General features: G+C 43.4%; 1 protein-coding gene across 1 annotated transcript in view; it reads left to right on the forward strand.

The window, feature by feature from the left end:
• Nucleotides 1-7,761: 7,761 nt before the first annotated feature.
• Nucleotides 7,762-25,343, forward strand: part of LOC126199356 (probable cytochrome P450 6g2) — a 76,874-nt gene continuing 59,292 nt past the window's right edge. The window contains exons 1-2 of the mRNA XM_049936219.1: nucleotides 7,762-7,918; nucleotides 21,862-22,067. Coding sequence (XP_049792176.1) covers nucleotides 21,871-22,067 — 197 coding nt within the window. The 5' untranslated portion in view covers nucleotides 7,762-7,918; nucleotides 21,862-21,870. The remainder of the gene's footprint in view (nucleotides 7,919-21,861; nucleotides 22,068-25,343) is intronic.

Here is a 25,343-nt window from a genome sequence, read left to right on the forward strand (position 1 = left end):
AGGAAGACAGAGCTGTGGCCTATCGCCGATGTTATTCAGTCTGTATATTTAGCAAGGAGTAAAGAAAACCAAAGAAAAATTTGGAACAGGAATTAAAGGTCAGGGAGAAGAAATAAAAACTTTGAGGTTTGCCGATGACACTGTAATTCTGTCATAGACAGCAAAGACCTGGTAGAGCTGTTGAACGGAATGGACATTGTCTTGAAAGGAGAATATAAGATGAACATCAACAAAAGGAAAACAAGATAATGGATTTTAGTGTAATCAAATCAAGTGATGCTGAGAGAATTAGAATAGGAAACGAGACACTTAAAGTAGTAGATATTTTTGCTATTTGGACAGCAAAATAACTGATGAAGGCCGAAGTAAGCGGATATAAAATATAGACTGGCAGTGGCAAGAAAAGCGTTTATGAAGAAGAGAAATTTGCTAACATCGAGTATCAACTTAAATATTAGGAAGTGTTTTGTGAAGATATTTGTCTGCAGTGTAGACATGTGTGGAAGTGAAACATCGACGATAGACACTTTAGACAAGAAGAGAAGAGAAGCTTGTAAAATGTAGTAACGGCACCGTGCTGAAGATTAGGTAGGCTGGTCAGTAACTAACGAGGTGGTACTGACTAGAACTGTTGCGACAAGAAATTTGTGGCACAACTTGGCTAAAAGAAGGGATCGGTTAATAGGACGCATTTTGAGACATCATGGGATCATCAGTTTAGTACTGGAGGGAAGTGTGGGGCGCAAAAAATTGAGGGAGACCAAGAGATGAATACAGTAAGCAGATTCAGAAGGATGTAAGTCGCAGTAGTTATTAGGGGGCCGAACCGCACAATAACCTTGAGTTCGGTGTGGGGCGGCGGAGGGATGAAGTGGACTGCGGTAGTCGTCGTGGGGTTGCGGACCACTGCGGCTGCGGCGGGGACGGTGCCTCTCCGTCGTTTCTAGGGCCCCGGTTAACATAACATATCATAACATAACCAAGTGGAGAAATCGGAACATTCTTCTGTTTGAGTTGAATAGAGGGTTGACAGCAGCGGAGGCAGCCAGAAACATTTGCGCCAAATGTGGGGAGATAATGGCATTGGACAGAGCACGGCAAGGAAATTATTTTCTCCTTTTACGGAGGATCGTTTTGACATTAGTGACTCTTCATGTTCAGGAAGACTTTCGGGGTTTGATGAACTTCATACAAACGTGTTACTCCATAATGACTCAAGTCTCTCTTATGTGCATCTGTTGTGTTTATTAAACTTACGGAAAACTGGTACGAACTATGCACCAATCCAATTTTTCCCTCACTTTTCCAAAATTGCGTTTTCCGAACCAATTGTGCTTCGTGTGCTACCAGTCCCCATGCAACCAGCTACAGATGCCGCAGGTCAGTAGTGAACAGACAGCAGTTGTACAGGGCGAGCATAAAGTCTTTCTTCGATTACAAAAAAATGTATGTCTAAGGAATTATGCTAGATGCAGTACTGTATTTTACGGACTATAAGACGCACTTATTTCTGCGAAAAATTGTCTCCAAAATTCAGGTGGGTCTTATACTCGAAATTAATATAAAAATGTTCAGCGTTTGATTTAAAATTCCCGCCAGTCTTAAGAATGGCCATATATTCGATGCCGCGGGAAACCTATGTCTACCTGGCGACACTGAATTCTACTGGCAGCAGCAGTACACCGATGCGACCAACCTGAGTTACGGGAATTCACAAGCTTGCTAACGCTGTCTTCCTCCAGCCGCGCCGTCACCAACCCAGAATACTGACAAGGGAACCTCCCCATCGCACCCCCCTCAGATTTAGTTATAAGTTGGCACAGTGGATAGGCCTTGAAAAACTGAACACACATCAATCGAGAAAACAGGAAGAAGTTGTGTGGGACTATGAAAAAATAAACAAAATATTCAAAATGAGTAGTCCATGTGCAAGATAGGCAACATCAAGGGAGTGGTAAGCGTGAGCAGCTGTGGAACGAGAGGTCCTCGGTTCAAGACTTGTGAAAACTGCAATTTTTTATTTTCAGTCTGTGACAAACTGTTACGTTTTCATCGCTTTTTGGGAGTGATTACCACATCCACAAGAAAACCTAAATCGGGCAAGTTAGAAGAATCTTTTTACCCTTTGGCCAAGTGTACAAGTTAGGTGGGTCGACAACATATTCCTGTCATGTGACGCATATGCTGTCACCAGTGTCGTATAGAATATATCATACGTGTTTTCCTGTGGAGGAATCGGTTGACTTATGACCTAGCGATCAAATGTTTCCGGTTCCCATTGGAGAGGCACGTCCTTTCGTCTACTAATCGCACGGTTTTGCGGTGCGATCGCAAAACACAGATACTAACCTTATTGCAATGAACAGAGACGTCAATCAACCAACGGACGGATCATAACTTCGCGAAAATAAAGAAATTAAAATTTTCACACGGGGGAGGACTTGAACGAATGACCTCTTGTTTCACAACTGCTCACGCTAACCACGGGACCACGGCGCTGCTGAGCTCGCGCTATCCTTGTTGTTGTATATGTTGCGCGTGGACTACTCAGTTTGTATATTTTGCTTATTTTTTCATACTTCCACACAACTTCTTCCTGTTTTCTCGACTGATCTGTGTTCAGTTTTTCAAGGGCTATCCACTGTGCCAACTTCTAACTAAATCTGAGGGGGGTGCGATGGGGAGGTTCCCTTGTGAGTACCCTATGATGCGTCGTTGCAGTCTACGGTGTCACTGAACGTGAATTAAAAGTGGTTTGTGTCATCGGTATTTTTGCTGGTAGGTAGTTCCGTAGCTATTCGTACGAGGCGGGCTATAAATTGAGAGTAATAGTATATGCCGAAGAACGGAAAGAGAGCAGCTGAGGGTCATTTCGACCCTCCACCAACAGAAAAAAATCATTCGCTATTGGCGGGCTAGTAAAGAAGAACTGAAAAAAAAAACAAGGAAGACTAAATGTGTAAAGAGAGGACTGAATGCATAATGGGCAAAAACAGATGATGACATAGCGAAATGGATTCAAGAACACTGTCAAAATGGCACTGGAATTAATACAAAAATTATTCAAATACACGCTGGTATGCTAGCGCTACAGTGGAACTTAACAGACATTAAGAGTGGAGCTGGTTGGTGATGCGGGTATGTGAAGTGTCATTCACTTGGCATGCGAACCAAAATCGAAATATCTCAGAAAATTCCACAAGATCATAAAGAGAAAATATTGTCTTTCCAGTGCATCATTATTCAACATCGAAAGCAAACCAGTCTGGAACTAAGCCATATAGCGAATATCGAAGAAACTCCTCTCACATGTGATTTGCCGAGTAACAGAACTGTTGCTATGAAAGGTCCTAAAACTTTATCTATAAAAACGAGTGTACATGAAAAAATTCACTAACTGTTGTCCTTTCATGTTGTGCTGATGGTACAAAACTTAATCCAATGATCACTTACAAGCGCAAAACAATGCCAAAACCTTCTGAACTACTGTCAGGTATTGCTGGCGGAGGGTTGAATGGACGAAGCTGGTATGGAATTATGTATTAAAAGAGTGTGGAAGAGAAGGAAAGGTGCTTTATTGAAGAAGAGTTCTCTTCTTGTGTTAGCCATTTGAAAAATTCTCTGAAATAGAAATTCAGACAGGGAAGTAACAGAGCATCATCTTCCGGCAGGACTTACTTCGCAATTGCCACCTCTTAATGTCTCGATAAATAAACCATTTAAAGTGTATATGAGAGAGGATGGAACAAATGGATGATGAATGAAACCCGATATGAATTCACGCCCAAGGGAGCTTTAAAACGACCTACCATGAAACAAACGTATCGGTTGACAAAACAGTCGTGGTTTAGAGTGAGAGAAGACATTATGGTTAAGTCTCTAAAGAAGTGCGCCATTAGTAACGGTACATAAGTAACGGCACTGAAGACATCTCGTTTATGACGAGAACAACTATGACGATGAAGAGGAAGTCGAAGACGAAGAAGAAGAAAAAGTTCAGATGACGATTTTCAAGGATTTTAAGAGTCAGTTCCGTTTTATAAACTAAGACCTTTTTTAGTCTGGCTTTGCAGTCTAATAATAAAAATAGTAAAATGCTATTTTTAAAAAAATCGGTTAAAAATTAAGGTGCGTCTTATAGTACTTAGCGTCTTACAGTCGTAAAATACGGAAATGCAGTTTCTCGAAAATGGTAGCTTAACGCATGAACTTCCTGAGAATACACCTGAACATGTGTTATGACAGCATCGGATTTCTTTTCTCTCTTTCGCTTGCTACAGAGTGCATAATTTAGGAGTGCTGCTGTCACATTGCTGTCTATACAGGAGAAAGCGCAATGTATTTGGATTTTCACAAAACACGGTCGCCTATTACAGTTCAGAGACAACCCCGATATGCCTATGGCCGAGATTCGTCAGAGGTCAAGGGTATCAAAGGATGGTACGAAAGGTTTAAACAGAGTGGCAGCGTTGGTGATTAGGCAAGATGCAGCAGACACTGAATGAGTGACGGCACTATTGATACCGCGCGCAAAATATTCCAGCACAGTCGGCAGAAATTAACGAGACGTGTTTCGAGAGAATCGGGCATACGCCAGAGCACTGTAATGAAGATTTTGCACAAACGGTTGCATTTCCATGAATACAAAGTGCAGCTACAATAAGCCATGAAACCAAATGATACAGTAGGTGCAGACGTGGGAAGTTTGCTAGAAACATTCTGGAGCGAACAGATGCACGGGCAATGACTACGTTAAAGTTTATCTTTCCAGTGAAACGACTTTTCACATCTTCTGGAAAATAAACAGCCATAATGTTCGCATCCGGGAGTCGGAGAACCCACGAATCGTGATACAGCAGATAAGGGACAGCCTGAAAGTGGATGTTTGGTTTGGCTAAATGAACAACATAGTGTTTGGATCGTTCTTTTCACCGAGCCTACCATTTGGGCAACAGTTTACCTGGACATGTTGGAACTTTGTTCTGCTCCTCAGTTTGAGGAATTTCAACCACGGGTAGAGTTCCAACAAGATAGTGCGCTGACATACTGAGGTTTATTTGTTCGCCAGTTCTTTGATGAAACCTTTTAAGACATATGGATCGGCAGGCTGAGTCCAGCACCATGGATACCACGTTCACAAGACATAACACCACTTGACTTTTTTGTGCGGTTACGTTAAGCATAAAGTGTTCAGTTCATTAGTTACTGAGATAGAAACTCTTACAACACGAATACGAGATGCTGTAAAGGTGGTGACGGAAGAGACTTTGTCACAGACATGGAGAGAGAAAAAAGCCTTATGAGCTAAGCTACCATTTGCAACAAACCGCATAGCTGTATCTAGTGTAGATCCTTATAAGTGAGTTTTAGTAATCAGAGCAAGACTTTACGCTCACCCTGTATACCTTTCATGATCCACTGACATGAACACTGGTACACAGCTTTACACTGACGTCGTATGTGTTCATCAGTTCTTGAGTAGGACCATCTGTCTTGACTGCCCACAACGTACCCTTCTCGAATTTAATGTAATTGCTCAGTCTGAACACATGATTACGGTTCTAAAGTGTCTACGGTGTTTCCTGACGTGATACAATGCTCTAAACGATAGGCCATTCTTTCAGCAAGTGGAGTTATATTTGATCGGGGCGCAGACTTTTCACGTCCGGTACGTAGTTGTATTCCATCCGCAATACAGGGCTATGGATCATTCTCTGTACTTGAAAATGCATTTTATGTACACTGTATCAGGAAACTGCTATTTACTTTTTGTTCAGGAGTTGTACAGTAAAGGCCGGCCGAAGTGGCCGTGCGGTTAAAGGCGCTGCAGTCTGGAACCGCAAGACCGCTACGGTCGCAGGTTCGAATCCTGCCTCGGGCATGGATGTTTGTGATGTCCTTAGGTTAGTTAGGTTTAACTAGTTCTAAGTTCTAGGGGACTAATGACCTCAGCAGTTGAGTCCCATAGTGCTCAGAGCCATTTGAACCATTTGTACAGTAAGGCAGTAAGCTTCTTTCGGCTGCCTTCCTCTATTCAAGCGATCTGCACCTACATACCGCTGTTAGTATATACAATTTTTACGTTGTACATGTGACTGGTTTTGTAACAGCGAGTCGAGTACTTACTTCCATATCTCATTGACGACGTTGTAGCTGTCAAATAATTCAACGTATTGTATTTGTAGCGCAGATTGAGTTTTTTTGTTTATAAGTATATTTTCTCAACATTAGACGTTGTTGTTGAGTAATAAATAAATATATATATATATATATATATATATATATATATATATATATATATATATATATATATCGGGTTATCAGAAAGTCAGTATAAATTAGAAAACTGAATAAATCACGGAACATTGTAGATAGAGACGTACAAATTGACACAAATGCTTGGAATGACATGGAGTTTTATTAGAACCAAAAAGATACAAAAGTTCAAAAAATGGCCGAAAGATGGCGCTTCATCTGATCAGAATAGCAATAATTAGCATAACAAAGTAAGACAAACCAAAGATGATGTTCTTTGCAGTAAATGCTCAATATGTCCAGCATCATTCATCAACAATAATGTTGTGAACAGCACTGTAAAGCATGTCCGGAGTTATGGTGAGGCATTGGCATCGGATGTTGTCTTTCAGCATCCCTAGAGATGTCGGTCGATCACGATACACTTGCGACTTCAGGTAAACCCAAAGCCAATATTTGCACGGACTGAGGTCTGGGGACCTGGGAGGCCAAGCATGACGAAAGTGGCGGCTGAGCACACGATCATCACCAAACGACGCTCGCGAGAGATCTTTCACGCATCTAGCAATATGGGGTGGAGCGCCATCCCTCATAAACAGCGTACGTTCCAGCAGGTGTTTATTAGCCAGGCTGGGGATGATGCAATTCTTTAACATATCGGCATACCTCTCACCCGTCACGGTAACAGTTTTGCTGTCCAGCGCCATCTGTCAGACTTTTGTGAACTTTGTTTCTTTTTTGGTTCTAATAAAATCCCATGTCATTCCAAGCTTGTGTGTCAATTTTTACCTCTCTATCTACAATATTCCGTGATTTATTCAGTTTTATAATTTATACTGACATTTTGATCACCCTGTATATTGGGAATTGTGTGGTGGTTGTAGACTCTCTGTGTAGGTTTGTGTGAGTAGCCTTGCCTTATCATGTTGTCTATTAACGCGTTCTAAAATTTCGATGGAAGTTTTTTCAAACTAAACTTTTATGCTGAAGTTCAGTTTTTTCGTTTAGAATTTGGCTGAGTAGTTTAGTATGTGTGTGTATACATTCATTTCCTTGAAAAGTGTTATTTTTGGGCCTTTACGTATTACTTGTAGAATTTTCATTGCGTGGTCCAACTAGCTTACACTGCAGGCTCTGAGGAATATAAAATTCTCTTTACTATGACTTTCAGCGACCTTCGATGATTCACTAAAATATGTTGCCTCACGCCACGTCCTTAGAGATGTTATTCTTTAGTTATACATCAGTGTATATTAAACAGTTGACCTACTAAAGTATGTATGTAAATTTTTTTGACTCCGTAGCTGTACCCCAGACACGTTCACAGTCGAAACAGTTGTACCTAACACCCCAATTATATTCACATAGTGAACATCTTCCGCCGTTGACAAGTGGCAGTGTTATGTAGCGCAGAGGCAACGGGGGCAGCTTCCGAGGTCACGCGTGTAGATAATGGCCGGCCTATAAAAGGAGCGCAGTCCCTCAAGAGGAGTCAGTGCTGTGGGGACGCCCGTGGGTAACAAACACGCTTCTCTCTCGCTTTGGCTACTGCAGCAGATACCTGCCGGCCGCAAGACTGCACCTACTACTGTACCAACTGACCACTGTCTGTGACGTCGCGACCTTTCGCCTACGTCAACGTACAGAAAGGAGTTGAAAGCAGGTATGTCCGGCACATGCGTACTGGTTATATTTCCAGCAGTGTACACAACAGCCCACATTTCTACTGAGGTAGGGGATACCTCCCAGTATTGTGACGTACCTTGCTTTGCCCGGCGTAGTGCAGCGACTCGACGTGGCTCGGACTCAACCAGTGATTGGAAGTCCCATCTAGGACTATTGAGCTAATCTGCCTATACAGGCGTCCACAATCGCGAAAGTGTTACCGATGCAGGATTTTTGTGCACGAACTGAGCTCTCGATTATGTCCTATAAGTTTTCCATGGGATCCATATCAGGCGATCTGGGTTTACAGATCTATAGTTCAAACTGCCTAGAATGTTATTCAAAACCAATCGTGACCAGTGTGGCCTGCTGATTTGACACTGTTGCTTGGAGACATGAAGTGCATGAATGGCTGCACATGGTCTCAAAGTAACCAAACATAACCATTTACAGTCAATGATCGGTTTAGTTGGATCAGAGCAGCCAGGGTATTCCGTGTAAACACAGCCCACACCATTATAGAGCCATCACCAGCTAGCAAAGGGCCTTGTTGAAAACTTGGGTGCATGGCTCTGTGGGGTCTGAGCCACACTCGAAGACTGCCTTCAACTCTTCCAACTGAAATCGGGACTCATCTGACTACGCCACGGTTTTCCAGCCGTCTAGGGTCCAACTGGTGTGGATACTAACGCAGGAGGGGCGACGCAGAGGCGATGTAGGTGATGTAGTGCTGTTAGCAAAGGCCCTCGTGTCGGTTATCTGCTGCCCAAGCCTATTAACGGCATATTTCGCCGCACTGTCCTAACGGATACGTTTGTGGTACGTCAGTCCCACACTGATTTCTGCGGTTATTTCACGAAGTGTTGCTTGTCTGTTAGCACTGATACCTCTACACAAACGTCGGTGTTCTCGGTCGCTCAGAGAAGGCCATTGGCCACTGAATTCTCCGAGATGAGAAGTAATGACTAAAATTTGGTATTCTCGGCACACTCTTGACGCTGTGTATCTTGGAATATTGAATTCCCTAACGATTTTTCGAAATGAAATGACCCATGCGTCCAGCAGCAGCTAGAATTCCGCTTTCAAAGTCTGTTAATACCCATCATGCGGACGTAATCACGTCGGACACCATTTCACATGAATTACCCGAGTACAAATTACAGCTCTGCCAATGCACTGCCCTTTTATACTTTGTGTACGCGATTCTACTGCCATCTACATATCTGAATATAGCTATCCCATGTCTTCTGTCACCTCAGTGTGTACTCTCCATCTGCAGTGGTTAATTGAAATAGAAATTGTGGGGCTGAGAGTGTAAGTGCTGCAAAGGACATTTCACAAGAAACTGATCTAAATGCACAATTGGTAAGCTAAAGCACGAATCTCTTCTGACAAGGGGAGGCCGCCAATTGTGAAATTCAGATTCGATTCATACTGCGCATAATAAAAGCTCATGGCCAAAGGTGTAATGTGGCAAAACACCAAGATACACTTCTCAGCTGTTGTCGAGAAAATCGAGTTAAAAGAAACCGTTGCGGTGAAATACTCTCTACGATTAATGATTTTCTACAGCGTCGTGGCGCAGCGGTAAGCGCTCGGGTTCGTAATCCGAAGGTCGCCGGATCGAATGTCGCGCCATGCAATTTTTTTTATTATTAGTTTTTTGTTATTCAAATATATATATATATATATATATATATATATATATATATATATATATATATATATATATATATGTATATAAAGTATTAACGAATTGCTTATGCATGTTGGTGAAGGCGGATCGCTCTCCAATTGTACCGCCTCCATTTTTCCGTTTGTTTAACAGGGTGTACCAAAGCTCTCCCGTCCGCACTGATTTTCGACGATGTTATAAGCTGCGCCAGGGACCGCATTTACCTTCTTTCGAAGTTAGCAGGTAACTACGCTGTTATGCGGCGGCTCGTTTCGGCCCATTCAACATCTGTCCTTCAAGTGTAACGAGCGAGTAACGGAGTTTATATTTCATACCTGCCACAGCAAATTTGTGTTCGTGGGGTCTCCATTCTAATTCGAACGTTTGACTTACGCTATACGTATTCGTTTCGGAATATCGTTTCTACGTCTTCCTTTAACAATACGTAGTTAACATTATGAAGACAATTAATAATATTTGTGAAATACAACTCTGTTTGCGGAAAACATAATGATGTTCGAAGTCGCCAGTTTTTCGACGACAAACGACTTTCAACAACTTATTATATGCATAATTGTTGCAACTGGTTGCCGGGAATTAATTATATTGGAATTATAAAAAACAAATACTAAAAAAAAAAGGTTGCATGGCGCGAGATTCGATCCCGCGACCTTCGGATTACGAACCCGAGCGCTTACCGCTGCGCCACGACGCTGTAAAAAATCATTAATCGTAGAGAGTATTTCACCGCAACGGTTTCTTTTAACTCGATTTTCTCGACAACGGCTGAGAAGTGCATCTTGGTGCTTTGCCACATTACACCTCTGGCCATGAGCTTTTATTATGCGCAGTATGAATCGAATCTGAATTTCACAATTGGCGGCCTCCCCTTGTGAGTGAAAGAAGTACACGCGAGATTCTGCATAGTGTCCCAGTCTTTGATGATGAAGTTTAAGCTCTAAGCCATTAGCTGGACTGCACTTTGAACACAACAAGTGTAAATGAAATGGTGGACAGAAGGAGAAGTGCTGATATCTTTAACGAAGGTTCGGGTATGTATTTTTTTAAAGTACAGAAATAGCCTAATGCTTATAAATTTATAGTAATGTTTAATATATGTTTCAATAGCCATAATTTGAAATACCACTCGTACATCTTAAGTCAAAATCAACATATTTACACCATATATCATAAAGTCCTTGGACGTGGCCACACGTATATGGAATGTGATAAAGCCTTTTGGTCTGTCTGAAAAGACAAAGACAGACTTCAGACATGTATTTGTTCCCCAACACAGGGTGGAAGCAATGAAGCAGATCAGAAGCAAGCTTTCCGTGGTGAAAACGGAAACGGAAATCTTTCTTTCATTTAAAGCCATGGATGCCACAGCAAAAGCTAAAGGTGCTAAAGACACAGATGGAAAAAAATTTCAAAGGAGGTATACCAGGTGGATCTTCTCGCTATGCAGCTCAAGTATACACTAAACCGTGCTCTTCAGTTTATGAAAGTGGATTATATGAGGCCCAATACTGGTGCCGCTTGATACTTTTTAACCAGCCTTTGCATCGAGACGAGTTTGAGACAACATTTCAGAAATGGAAAGACCTTCAGGAAATGAAGAACTAAATCTCTCCGCTTTCCCACGAGTTCTGTAACAATATATCATATTCCCAGACATCAGTGTAAGAAGAAAAAAAAAAAAAAAGCTCCGTCTTTAGGCCACAAGTGGCCCTTCCGGGACCGTCCGGCCGCCGTGTCATCTTCCGAGGAGGATGCGGATAAGGAGGGGCGTGTGGTCAGCACACCGCACTCCCGACCGTTAGGACGGTATTCTTTGACCGAAGCCGCTACTAATCGGTCGAGTAGCTCCTCAATTGGCATCACGAGGCTGAGTGCACCCCGAAAAATGGCAACAGCACATGGCGGCAGGATGGTGACCCATCCAAGCGCCGGCCACGCCCGACAGCGCTTAACTTCGGTGATCTCACGGGAACCGGTGTAGCCACTGCGGCAAGGCCGTTGCCCAGTGTAAGAAGAAGGAGTGGAAAAAAAGGACATGGTCAAAGAAGAAGACGAAGAAACTGAAAAATGCACAACACAATTTTTCAGCATCACGAGTGTTGCCTAGGAAATTATTATCTTTCTGTAGACACTGACTGTGAGGGGATTATAGGAAGTGACTATGAATAATCTCTTACATGTGTTAGAACCACACGAATATATTTTAGTTCTTGTACTTTCATTTTATTATTATATTGTTTTTCAGATTGTTGTATAAATTTCACTTTAATTACTCACATATGCTTCTTTTACAACAAACTTGTATTTTGCTACGTACATCACGTGTGTCGTAAAAAAAACTTCAAAATATAGCACAATAAGTAAAATGTTTCTACACTTCCACTTGTTTTATTCTACAAAGATTTAAGACGAGTGATGTATAAGCATTTTTAATAGATGGCTTTAAGCACTATGGGACTTAACATCTGACGCCATAAAAGGACAGCCGGCCCATGTGGCCGAGCGGTTCTAGGTGCTTCAGTCTGGAACCGCGCGACCACTACGGTCGCAGGTTCGAATCCTGCTCGGGCATGGACGTGTGTGATGTCCTTAGGTTAGTTAGGTTTAAGTAGTTCTAAGTTCTAGGGGACTGATGACCTCAGATGTTAAGTCCCATAGTGCTCAGAGCCATCATAAGAGGACATCACACACATCCATGCCCGAGGCAGGATTCGAGCCTGCGACCATTAGTAGCAGCGCGGTTCCGGGCTGAAGTGCCTAGAACCGCTCGGCCACAACGGCCGGCGTATTTTTAATACATTATAAAAAATAATGAAGGGGCGCTACACTCTCTAAGCATGCCTGCAACTGTAAACAGACTAACGGACCATTAGGGAAAAATATTTGATGTTGCGATAGAAAATCATATAATTTATAAATAGCATTTTTACTTCGGCAGTCATTTAGTCAAGTTGTTTCAGCAGGCACTTGTTCTGCTTGTACTCTGTCCGTCAGTTGTTTGCATATCGAAGTATGGCGAATGTACGAACCTGTTTGCAAACATTTTCGTAATGACAAATTTAATTATTATTTCTATGTTTAGAAACTAAGAAGCTTTTCTTTAATTTTCTAACAATGATGGGTTATTGTTTAATAATTTCGAATTAATGTGTTTATATGTTTAAAAAATTATTTTTGCAGTTGTAGATAGCCAAATAGTGTAATTGTTGGAGGCTAAATAGTGTAATTTTTTTATGGCGAAACCAGGGGAGTCCATCCTTTGAGCTTACCTGGGCCACTTTGGAGGCGCGTATTTTTGGATGCATATAATATACTTAACTCTAAGAACAACAGCCGGTAAAAAGCAAGATGAAATTTATTTGACATTTTATATGAAATTTCATCAACAATTTTACATATAAGTGATTACAGTTGCAAGTTCAAATGGTTCAAATGGCTCCGAGCACTATGGTACTTAACTTCTGAGGTCATCAGTCCCCCAGAACTCAGAACTACTTAAACCTAACTAACCAAAGGACATCACACACATCCATGCCCGAGGCAGGATTCGAACCTGCGACCGTAGTGGTCACGCGGTTCCAAACTGAAGCGCTTAGAACCGCACGGCCACACCGGCCGGCACAGTTGCAAGTACTTACTGTCAGTACCAGGTCTCTGAGACGTCATTAAAATTATGGCTAACGACTGTACTTCACTTGTGGTCTCTCATCTTCAGTCACAGTATCAAACACGCTGGCCACTGGCGCCTTTTATTCTAGCCCAGTTGACAGTGTGTATGCTGAAGCTTCTGAACTACCACTGTCCCACCGCCGTGACTTTCTCCTTAGCAGGTATGCATGCCATTGTCTGCCATGCGTGACCATCCATCATATAACTCCTTCTTCGATGATTCCTTTGATCGCCAGTATGGGGCTCGTCCCTCTTCTCTGCCAACTTCTGGTGTGCGCTTTCGGCTCTTGCTTCGGCAGTTTAACTTCACACTACCTTCAACTTTCCTAGTGGGTGTGAAACCCTCACCACCTTGGCTTCGTGAAGTTGCCCGTGCTAACCTTGACCTTCATTAGCTTCCTAAGTTCACTACTCCAGCGTCGCTCTATCGCCTTCTGTTCACAACCTTGGCATGGAATTTCGCGATAGTGCCTTTGTGTACACTGATGGCTCTCGGACTGACCGTGGTTCGGGTGTTGCCTTCGTCGTTGGCTCCCACGTCTTCAGATATCGGCTTCCGGCATACTGCTCAGTATTTACAGTCGAGCTCTTCGCCCTGTGTCAGGCCACGGAGTACATCGAACGACTCCGATTTTTCCTCTGTGTCCTCTACTCAGACTCTCTCGGCGCCCTTCAAAGTCTGTGTGCGCTGTACACCGCCCATCCCTTAGTGCAACGGGACCAGGAAAACTGTCACTTGCTCACTCTTGGTGGAGCCACTGTGCAGTTTATGTGGGTTCGTGGTCATGTCGGTCTGCCAGGAAACGAGACTGCTGACGCTGCTGCCAAGGCTGCAGTCCTCGTACATCAGCCCACGAGTTCCTATATTCCCTCCAATAATCTCTGTGTTGCCGTCTCTCAGGAGGTGGTGCCCCTTCGGCATCGCCATTGGTTATCCCTTCATGGAAATAAGCTCAGGATTATTAAGCCTCTCCCAGCCGCTTGGACGACATACTCTCAGCCCTCCCGCTGGCAGGAGGTCATTTTAACTACGGTGCGTATTGGGCACTGCTTTTTGATCTATCGTCATTGGTAAGTGGTGCTCCCCCCCCACTTTGTCCACATGGCGAACAAGTTTTAACTGTCTGCCACATCCTGTCGGAATGCCCATTTTTTAACCGTTTTCGCCCCTGCTTGACCCTTATACGACACATGAGCAATTAAAAAACAATGCCACGTAACACAAAATTCACGCATTTTGCATATACATGGCACACATCACTTGCCTCCCTTAGATTAACTGACGACCATGGCGTCATGAAGGGCATCTGCAAGCAAAGTTAACATAAATTTACCAAATGACAGAAACCTGCTGACTCCGTATTACAGTATAGAAACGAGGAAGCAGAGACGGTAAAACACCATTCCACCAACCAGAATTTGTTCACACAACTACGTAAACAAACTTGCTTTAAATTGTTATGTTACATAATACACGTTCACCTTACTAAACTAGAAACGTGTAGAAGATATACACAAACAAAATGAAATCTACTGTGTGCTCATGCATTGTAGCCTGAATATTTTAAGCAGGCTCGTATGATGTAACACATTTTTATGTCGTTAGTTCCTAAAAATGTTGTGATTGTACCTTATTATAGGTATTGTTTTGTTCGTTACATTCGGTTTTTAGTGCATGGTAATTTTATGGACTGACTCACAAACAGCTTAGGGGTTCACGTCACAAAAATGGTTCAAATGGCTCTGAGCAGTATGGGACTTAACTTCTGATGTCATCAGTCCCCTAGAACTTAGAACTACTTAAACCTAACTAACCTAAGACATCACACACATCCATGCCCGAGGCAGGATTCGAACCTGCGACCGTAGCTGTCCTACGGTTCCAGACTGTAGCCCCTAGAACCGCACGGCCACCCCGGCCGGCTTCACGTCACACTTAAGCCCAGTTGTTTTTGCTTCTTTTCTCATACACTTTGATTTGTGTCAGTTTTCGCTATCAGTTCCGACATACCATGTATACTGTATGTAGCATTTTTGTATCATTTCTCTAGATTATTCGCGATTACACAGGCGTTACACAATTTCTATTACAGGTTTCTAGAGGTCGTAGAGGGAATGTAGTAGGTAAGGCTTTTATAAGGAACCTAGTCTGCAAATGTACCGTTTTAATATAAAATAAGTTTGAAGATCGGACCACTCTAAAATCTCCCTCTTGACGTCACGCACACAATCTGAGAAGAGGGACCGGCCGATGTGGCCGAGCGGTTCTAGGCGCTTCAGTCTGGAACCGCACGACCGCTGCGGTCGCAGGTTCGAATCCTGCCTCGGGCATGGATGTGTGTGATGTCCTTAGGTTAGTTAGGTTTAAGTAGTTCTAAGTTCTAGGGGACTGATGACCTCAGAAGTTAAGTCCCCTAGTGCTCACAGCCATTTGAACCATTTTTGAGAAGAGAGCTCCAACGTCAGTCCCTGTTACAATTATGACATCACTTACACTTCCGTTCGACTACACTGGCACGTTCGTAACTAGGAGATTGGACTGTGGTGCTCCACGGATGCGACACACTCTCGTCTTCGAACAGGACGTACTTCCTCACGTAGAAACACCTCGGGATACTGTCCACGCCATGGGATGCTGTAGAGCATGCAAGTCAAAGCTCGTTGTCTCCACTGTGTGCGTACGGTGGAACGAGAGATCTGAAAGTGAGCCAAACCTCAAACATTTTTTACATTCAAACGGTACATTTACGAACATTGGTTCCTCATCAGAACTTTGTCTACTAAATCCCTTCTACAACCCTGAGAAGCCTGCAGTAGGAGCTGTGAAACATCCCGTGTATTGAAAAGCATTGCTATGCACCACCATTTAATGTGCGAGATGTACAAAATATTCCTGGTGTTTCGTACCACATAAGAAATACGCCTGCGTATATGAAGAAAATGCTTTTATTCAGCTTGAATGTAATCTCCACTGGCTACAGCAGACCTTTACTAACGTTTGTACAACTGTCGCAAAATGAAAAGCAACAACGGATATTCCTTTAGGAATCCAAGTAATGATGTCACACCTCTTTCCATGTCCGTTGAAACATTGGTTTGCTGCGTAAGTTCGTATCGTCTTTCCATGTATTTAATAAACACAACAGATACACATAACAGAGACTTTTCTCATAAATTACATATTTTCCTTTGCTATTTGCAACTGTCTGCCAACGACGGGGTAACTTATCGATTCCGCGACTGTAGAAATCACGTGGTTTTGAGGAGAACTCGTCGAGCATTGTCCGGAGTGCATTTTCATCCGAAAAGAAAGTTCCTCGAAGGTTGTTTGATCGAGAGCGGAAAAGGTGAAAATCTGAGGGCGCAAGATCAGATGAATAACTTCCATATAGCATTTTTTCTCAGTGTAACAGTAAGCAGCTGACATTGTCGTGCAGTAGCATCACTTCCTGGTCGTTGTTCTTGGATTGCGCCACTTCACGCAGTCTTCCTGGTCGTTGTTCTTGGATTGCGCCACTTCACGCAGTCTTCCTGGTCGTTGTTATTGGATTGCGTCTACAAGACGTCTCTGTTGTTGACAATAAATGTCATCAGTGATGCTTACACGACGGACACGCAATCCGTAGTTCACCATATCGTCGCAGTTCCACCAGATACATAACATTATATTTTGTTGATGTGCGCGAGTCTTTGTGCAGGGAGTTGCTGCGTTGTTTGGGCTCGACCATTCCTTTCTTTTCCCTTATGTTAGCATAAAGACACCATTTCTCGGCACTAGTAACGATACATGATAGGAATAGATTTGTTGTTCACGAACCAGTTGATCACGAGCAAGCACAGATCGTATATGGCCACCTGCTGTAAAAAATGGTTCAAATGGTTCTGAGCGCTATAGGACTTAACATCTGAGGTCATCAGTCCCCTAGAATTTAGAACTACTTAATCCTAACTAACCTAAGGACTTCACACACATCCATGCCCGAGGCAGGATTCGAACCTGCGACCCAGCAGTCGCGCGGTTCCTGACTGAAACGCCTAGAACCGCTCGGCCACCGCGGCCGGCACCACCAGCTGATTTTTGTGATTTGCGGTGCCTATATACCTGATCTTTGAACGTTCCCCATTGCATGAAAATGTCGCACGATTGTGGAATGATTACAGTTCATCACATCTGCCAGTTCTCGAGTACAATGACGCGGATCACTGTGAGTCAATGCGTTTACAAGTTCTTAATTAAGTCCGGAAGGTCTTCCTGAACGTGGAGAGTCACTAAAGTGAAAACGATCCTCCTTGAAACGAGAAAACCGTTTTCTTTCAGTGCTCTGTCCAATGGTACTATCCCCACATAGGGCGCAAATGTTGTTGCTTCCTTCGCTGCTGTCACTCTTGTACTGAACTCAAACGGAAGAATATATCGGAAATGTTCAGATTTCTCCACTTGGCACTCCGTTTCTGTCGTCCACAGCTCCGTTCACTATCTCCAAATAACAAAATGACGATATGTAAACTCAAGTAGGAACATTGAACTACAAATAAAAAATGACAATCGATAAATAAACCCATGACAACCGAAATACCAACATGCAAAACAAGAACTCTATTAACTTATGCACCAAACTAATATGTTACAAAGAGCTGTGCACTACAACCGTGCCTATACTTCATCCGGACTGAACTTAAAGGTACTAACTAATGCGACGTTAGGTACGACGTAAGGCATATTTCAGCCATAGGTGTCAGTAGAATGTGCAACAGTTTCATCAACTTCCATGGCACAAATCGCGAACAGTACGATCGCCTACCTATCTCCGGTTTTATTGACGGCGTAAACACTTGCCGTTTGTCGCCACTGTGTGAGACGGTCGCCAATTTTGTGACAACATTTGTCGTTGTTGGTCCGTGCTATCTGACATTTTGAGAAAGATAAACGCGAACATGCCGGATCTTTAGCAGTTTGTACTTCGGCCCAGAAGTGCTGAACAGGATTAAACCTCATTTCCTGTTTACGAACTGCAGGAAGATCGGCAAAGAATCGACGCTTGGTGCAATGATCGGCAGATGACTCTCGCCGTATGCAATGTAACGTACTGCGCTTAAATGGGCGGGAGGCCCATTACTGAATACAGATCCAACTACAGAAAAAAGTTACTGAAAACAGTCACATACATAAAATATCTAGGTATTTGCCGACGGAGCGATTTAATTTGGAACGACTACATAAAACTAATCACATGTGAGGCAGATACCAGACTGAGATTCACACAAAGAATCCTCACCCAGATAGAAGGAAGCCAACAAAACCCTCGTTCGACCAATATTGCTCGTTAGTCGGGAGCCAGTAGCAGATACGACTGATAGAAGAAATAGAAGGATCCAAAGAAGAGCAGCGCCCTTCGTTACGGGTTCACTTAGTAAGCACGAAAGCGTGGCAGAGCTGCTCAGTCAACCCCAGCAGCTGAAGTTGCAAGACAGGCGTCCTGCATCATTGTGTGGTTTTCAAATTTCCGAGAGGCTACGTTCTACTTCCAACAGCTACGTATATCTCCAGAGAAAACCGTGAACTTAAAAATGGAAAGTTGCGAACTCAGATGGGTGCTAACCAACAAAATTCCGCGAATCATTAGCGACGGGAGTAGGAAAGGGAGGAAGGGGGAAAGATGACAATAGAATACAATGTGCTCTCCACCACATAGCGTAACGTGGCTTGTGGAATACAGGTGTAGATATACATGTAGTCCCTGTTGCCCTTTTTCAAAACTGTAACAAAACTACATGCTCATGTCAGCAGCAGAGATACATACTCCAGCTTTGAGTGTTCCTATCGCTCCGTGTCATTTTCCCCACCATCATCACTGAGCACGCCTGTACACGTGGTACCATTTAGATATCAACACAGCCAACGAACGTTCGAGGTGCTCTTTATACAAGGTGGTCCATTGATCGTGACCGGGCCAAATACCTCACGAAACAAGCGTCAAACGAGAAAACTACAAAGAACGAAACTTGTCTAGCTTGAAGGGGAAAACCAGATGGCGCTATGAATGGCCCGCTAGATGGCGCTGCCATAGGTCAAACGGATAACAACTGCTTTTTTTAAAAATAGCAACCCCCATTTTTATTACATATTCGTGTAGTGCGTAAAGAAATATGAATGTTTTAGTTGGACCACTTTTTTCGCTTTGTGATAGATGACGCGGTAATAGTCACAAACATATGGCTCACAATTTTAGAGGAACAGTTGGTAGCAGGTAGGTTTTTTAAATTAAAATACAGAACGTAGGTACGTTTGAACATTTTATTTCGGTTGTTCCAATGTGAAACATGTACCTTTGTGCACTTATCATTCCTGAGAACGCATGCTGTTACAGCGTGATTACCTGTAAATACCACTTTAATGCAATAAATGCTCAAAATGATGTCGCCGGCCGCGGTGGTCTAGCGGTTCTGGCGCTGCAGTCCGGAACCGCGGGACTGCTACGGTCGCAGGTTCGAATCCTGCCTCGGGCATGGGTGTGTGTGATGTCCTTAGGTTAGTTAGGTTTAAGTAGTTCTAAGTTCTAGGGGACTTATGACCTAAGATGTTGAGTCCCATAGTGCCCAGAGCCATTTGAACCATTTGAACCAAAATGATGTCAGTCAACCTCAATGCATTTGGCAATACGTCTAAAGACATTCCTCTCAACAGCGAGTAGTTCGCCTTCCGTAATGTTCGCACATGCATTGACAATGCGCTGACGCACGTTTTCAGGCGTTGTCGGTGGATCACGATAGTAAATATCCTTTAACGTGCCCCACAGAAAGAAATCCGGGGACATCAGATCCGGTGAACGTGCGGGCCATGGTATGGTGCTTCAACTACCTATCCACCTGTCATGAAATATACTATTCAATACCGCTTCAACTGCACGCGAGCTATGTGCCGGACATCCATCATGTTGGAAGTACATCGCCATTCTGTCATGCGGTGAAACATCTTGTAGTAACATCGGTAGAACATTACGTAGGAAATCAGCGTACATTGCACCATTTAGATAGCCATCGATAAAATGAGGGCCAATTATCCTTCCTCCCGTAATGCCGAACCACACATTAACCCGCCTAGGTCGCTGATGTTCCACTTGTCGCAGCCATCGTGGATTTTCCGTTGCCCAATACTGCATATTATGCCGGTTTACGTTACCGCTGTTCGTGAATGACGCTTCGTCGCTAAATAGAACGCGTGCAAAAAATATGTCATCGTCCCGTAATTTCTCTTGTGCCCAGTGGCAGGATTGTACACGACGTTCAAAGTCGTCGCCATGCAATTCCTGGTGCATAGAAATATGGTACTGGTGCAATCGATGTTGATGTAGCATTCTCAACACCGACGTTTTTGAGATTCCCGATTCTCGCGCAATTTGTCTGCTACTGATGTGCGGATTAGCCGCGACAGCAGCTAAAACACCTACTTGGGCATCATGATTTGCTGCAGGTCGTGGTTGAAGTTTCACATGTGGCTGAACACTTCCTGCCGGCCGCGGTGGTCTAGCGGTTCTGGCGCTGCAGTCCGGAACCGCGAGACTGCTACAGTCGCAGGTTCGAATCCTGCCTCGGGCATGGGTGTGTGTGATGTCCTTAGGTTAGTTAGGTTTAAGTAGTTCTAAGTTCTAGGGGACTTATGACCTAAGATGTTGAGTCCCATAGTGCTCAGAGCCATTTGAACCATTTTGAACACTTCCTGTTTCCTTAAATAACGTAACTATCCGGCGAACGGTCCGGACACTTGAATGATGTCGTCCAGGATACAGAGCAGTATACATAGCACACGCCCGTTGGGCATTTTGATCACAATAGCCATATATCAACACGATATCGACCTTTTCCACAATTGGAAAACGGTCCATTTTAACCCGGGTAATATATCACGAAGCAAATACCGTCCGCGCTGGCGGAATGATACGTGATACCACGTACTTATACGTTTGTGACTATTACAGCGCCGTCTATCACAAAGCGAAAAAAGTGGTCCAACTAAGATATTCATATTTATTTACACGCTACACGAATATGTAATAAAACGGCAGGTTATCAAGATTTAAGTGAGTTTGACCGTGGTGTTAGGCACATGAGCGATGGGTCACAACATCTCCGAGGTAGCAATGAAGTGGGGATATTGCGGTACGACCATTTCACGAGTGTACCGCGAATAGCAGGAATCAGGTAAAATATCACATCTCTGACGCCACTGCAGTTGATATCCGTTTGACCCATGGCAGATCCATCTAGCGGGCCATCCATTGCGCCATCTAGTTTCCCCCTTCAAGCTAGACGAGTTTCGTTCTCTGTAGTTTTTCCGTTTGATGTTTATTTCGTGAGATATTTGGCCCGATCACTATCAATGGACCACTCTGTGTAAAATTCTGCATACTTTGCAATCGTAGCAATAACTGTGTACACCAAAGGAATTTTGTATTTCCTATAAACAACATGTTTGCATCACTAAGAGACATTTAAATTAATAGCTAAAAAGCTTTTGTGTCTTCTACTAAATCTTTCAGAAAGTGAGCCCTTTTTCTTTTTTCTTTTTTTCATTCTAGATAAACTTCATGGCCGTCGACTGGTTTACTACCTGCGCCCTGGTGGTGTTGGCTGCTTGGCTGCTATGGAAGTACCTGTCATGGAACCATAGCTACTGGCCACGCCTGGGCGTGCCTTGTGTGGAACCTTCGGTGCCTTTCGGGAATTTCAAAGACTTGTTTCTTGGCAAGACATCGTCAACAGAATCGTTCCTAGAGATTTATCGGTAAGCGAAGGAAGAAAATCCTAAAAGACTAACATAAATTTCTTGTTGAAACTCGTTCGTCCACTTGTATAATCACGAATACTATCAACAGAAGGCATTTCTTTCGGCCGCCTTTATCGCTTGTAGAAGACACAGAGAAATTCACATTGTCAGCTGACAAACTATCAATTTCTGTTTTTTTTTTCATTCTAGATAAACTTCATGGCCGTCAACTGGTTTACTATCTGCGCCCTGCTGGTGTTGAGTAATTGAGTAATTGTGCTAGCGAATAAATAATATGAATAGATAATTTTGTCTCTAACATTTTCTGTCGCCGCAGTTACCCTATCTGTACACACATCAAAAAAAGTTTTGCTTCACTCCGGTTCCCAGAAGACCTGAAGATAGACGTTGACTGTCGATATTGTATCACAGACACAGTACCTTTGACTGTTCAAAGTTGTCACTAACCCGCCCAAAGATGTAAACTACCGTGCACGAGCAGCACCTGCTAGACGGAGGGGGTCCGACAGCCGATCAGTTCCAGTCATCCCACCAGGAAGGACGTACACGGCTTGTGTTTGTAGTTCAACCATGCCTAGACCGTCAATACCGATGTTCGATCGCGTCCGCATTGTTACTTTGTGCCAGGAAGGCCCAGGCGTCTCAGAGTGAACCAAAGCGATGTTGTTCGGACATGGAGGAGATACAGAGACACAGGAACTGTCGATGACATGCCTCGCTCAGGCCGCCCAAGGGCTACTACTGCAGTGGATGACCGCTACCTACGGATTATGGCTAGGAGGAACCCTGAGAGCAACGCCATCATGTTGAATGATCCCTTTCGTGCAGCCACAGGACGTCGTGTTACGACTCAAACTGTGCGCAATAGGCTGCATGATGCGCAACTTCACTCCATCTTTGCAACCATGACTCCATGCAGCGCGGTACAGATGTGCCCAACAACATGTCGAATGGACCGCTCAGGATTGGCATCACGTTCTCTTCACCGATGAGTGTCGCTTATGCCTTCAACCAGACAATAGTCAGAGACGTGTTTGGAGGCAACTCGGTCAGGCTGAACGCCTTAGACACACTGTCCAGCGAGTGCAGCAAGGTGGAGGTTCCCTGCTGTTTTGGGGTGGCATTATGTGGGGCCGACGTACGCCGCTGGTGGTCATGAAAGGCGTCGTAACAGCTGTACGATACGTGAATGTCATCCTCCGACCGATAGTGCAACCATACCGGCAGCATATTGGCGAGGCATTCGTCTTCATGGACGACAATTCGCACCCCCCATCGCGCACATCTTGGAAATGAGTTCCTTGAGGATAACGACATCGCTCAACTAGAGTGGCCAACATGTTCTCCAGACATGAATCCTATCTGCCATGGCTAGGACAGATTGAAAAGGGCTGTTTATGGACTACGTGACCCACCAACTACTCTGAGTGATCCACGCTGAATCGGCGTTGACGAGTGGGACAATCTGGACCAACAGTGTCTTAATGAACTTGTGGATAGTATACTACGACAAATACAGGCATGAATCAATATAAGACGACGTGCTACTGGGTATTAGAGGTACCGGTGTGTGCAGTAACCTGGACCACCACCTCTGTAGGTGTCGCTGTATGTTGGTACAACATGCAATGTGTCTTTTTAATGAGCAATAAAAAGGGCGGAAATGATATATATGTTGATCTCTACTCCAATTTTCTGTACAGGTTCCGGAGCTCTCTGAACCGAGATGATGCAAAACTTTTTTTTGATGTGTGTACATGTGATAAAATGCCTATTACAAAGATGCAGCGCGTCATAAGGTTTTATTTGTGAAACAATTGACTAAAAACACAGTCTGACGACCTCAGAAGAGCCCTTGCCATGTGTTCACTATGTCAGTTAAAACTACATTTACACCCCAGACCGGATTTTATATTAATATCTTACGTAGCTTTGAGCCTCTGGATATTGGTAAAGGATAATGATATCCAAAAATCTTTCAAATTTCCTCGAGAGTAACATCTTAAGAACATATAGCAAATATTTTGTCGTTTTATCATGTGTAGAATTTGTAGAAGTGGCCTCAACCATAAATCATGTTTTTTAGGTGTATTTTCACAATAGATACCGATTTTCGAAAAGCGGAATGCATTTCAAGATGAATGTATGAAAAATGTCAAAAGTTGAGCGGTTTCCTATTGTTTGTTATTTAGATAATTGTGAGCCACTGGGCGAAAACGTCTAAAGACCCGTTTGTACGGTTTTCTGCATGAGTTCACCCGCTAGATCTCGGTAACGGATAGCGATATCAAAAAAATTTTCGAGGTTCCCCGAGAATGTCATCTTAACATCATACGATAAAAATTTAGATGGTTATCCATAAATACGATTTGTAGAACTGTCCAACCCCACTACTGGTACTTTTCATACCCAAAAATAAAGGTTTTTTGGTTTTCTTCAGGAGCTGCCTATAAAAAATTGTGCTTTTATAAGCAGCCTAAGGTTCATCAAACATCACAGCTAATGCAATAATACCTAACCATTTACTCAATTTGTCTGGAGTGGTGGAAGTGTTTAATGTTTAAATTTTCGCCATGTAATGTAGGATAGCTACAGTATACCCGTTATTCGAGGGCGTTACAATGGTCGCTAGCTCAAGGGTTATTCAAAATACTTAACAGCTGATCGCTGTGATCACGAGAACCACAGATATGACCTCCTGCAAAACTGCGTTTTCGCCCGCTGCTTTTCAAAACATATTGTTGCCCTGCACTACAACAGCACCTCTAAGCACTGTCTCGCAAGCAGCAGAGGAGGTCCCGCGAACCTCTGCCCCATAGCACCAAATTTGATAAAACACTCTCGTATTGTTCGTGTATTTATCTATGTACTTGAAGACAACTATTCTTTGCTCCACTGTTGCAGCTATCGGGTAACTTGCTTGCAAATCGTTCCAGACTTTCACAATGCATGAGACAGTCGAGAAATTAGATATAGTATATGGTTTTCATTTGCATCAACTGCGCCAAAATAGTGGGAGCAACGGTGCGACTGAATGCTGAAGTGCCAAGCCCTCGCGATTCGCCCAACACGCGTACCAGACCTCATGTATTTGGACTTTAATCTGTTGGGAAAATTAAAATATGAGGTCCAAAAGGAACCGTTGACGTCTGCCGAAGACTTTAAATGCTGTTTGACACGAGCCTGTGCTAAGAAGAGTCAGGATGAAATTTAACATGCAGTACTGTCTGTCCGGAGTCGCCTAATGGCACGAGTAAATGTTCAGGTCAACTT

The sequence above is a fragment of the Schistocerca nitens genome, chromosome 8 (genome assembly GCF_023898315.1).
Source record: "Schistocerca nitens isolate TAMUIC-IGC-003100 chromosome 8, iqSchNite1.1, whole genome shotgun sequence".
NCBI classification, from domain to species: Eukaryota; Metazoa; Arthropoda; class Insecta; order Orthoptera; family Acrididae; genus Schistocerca; species Schistocerca nitens.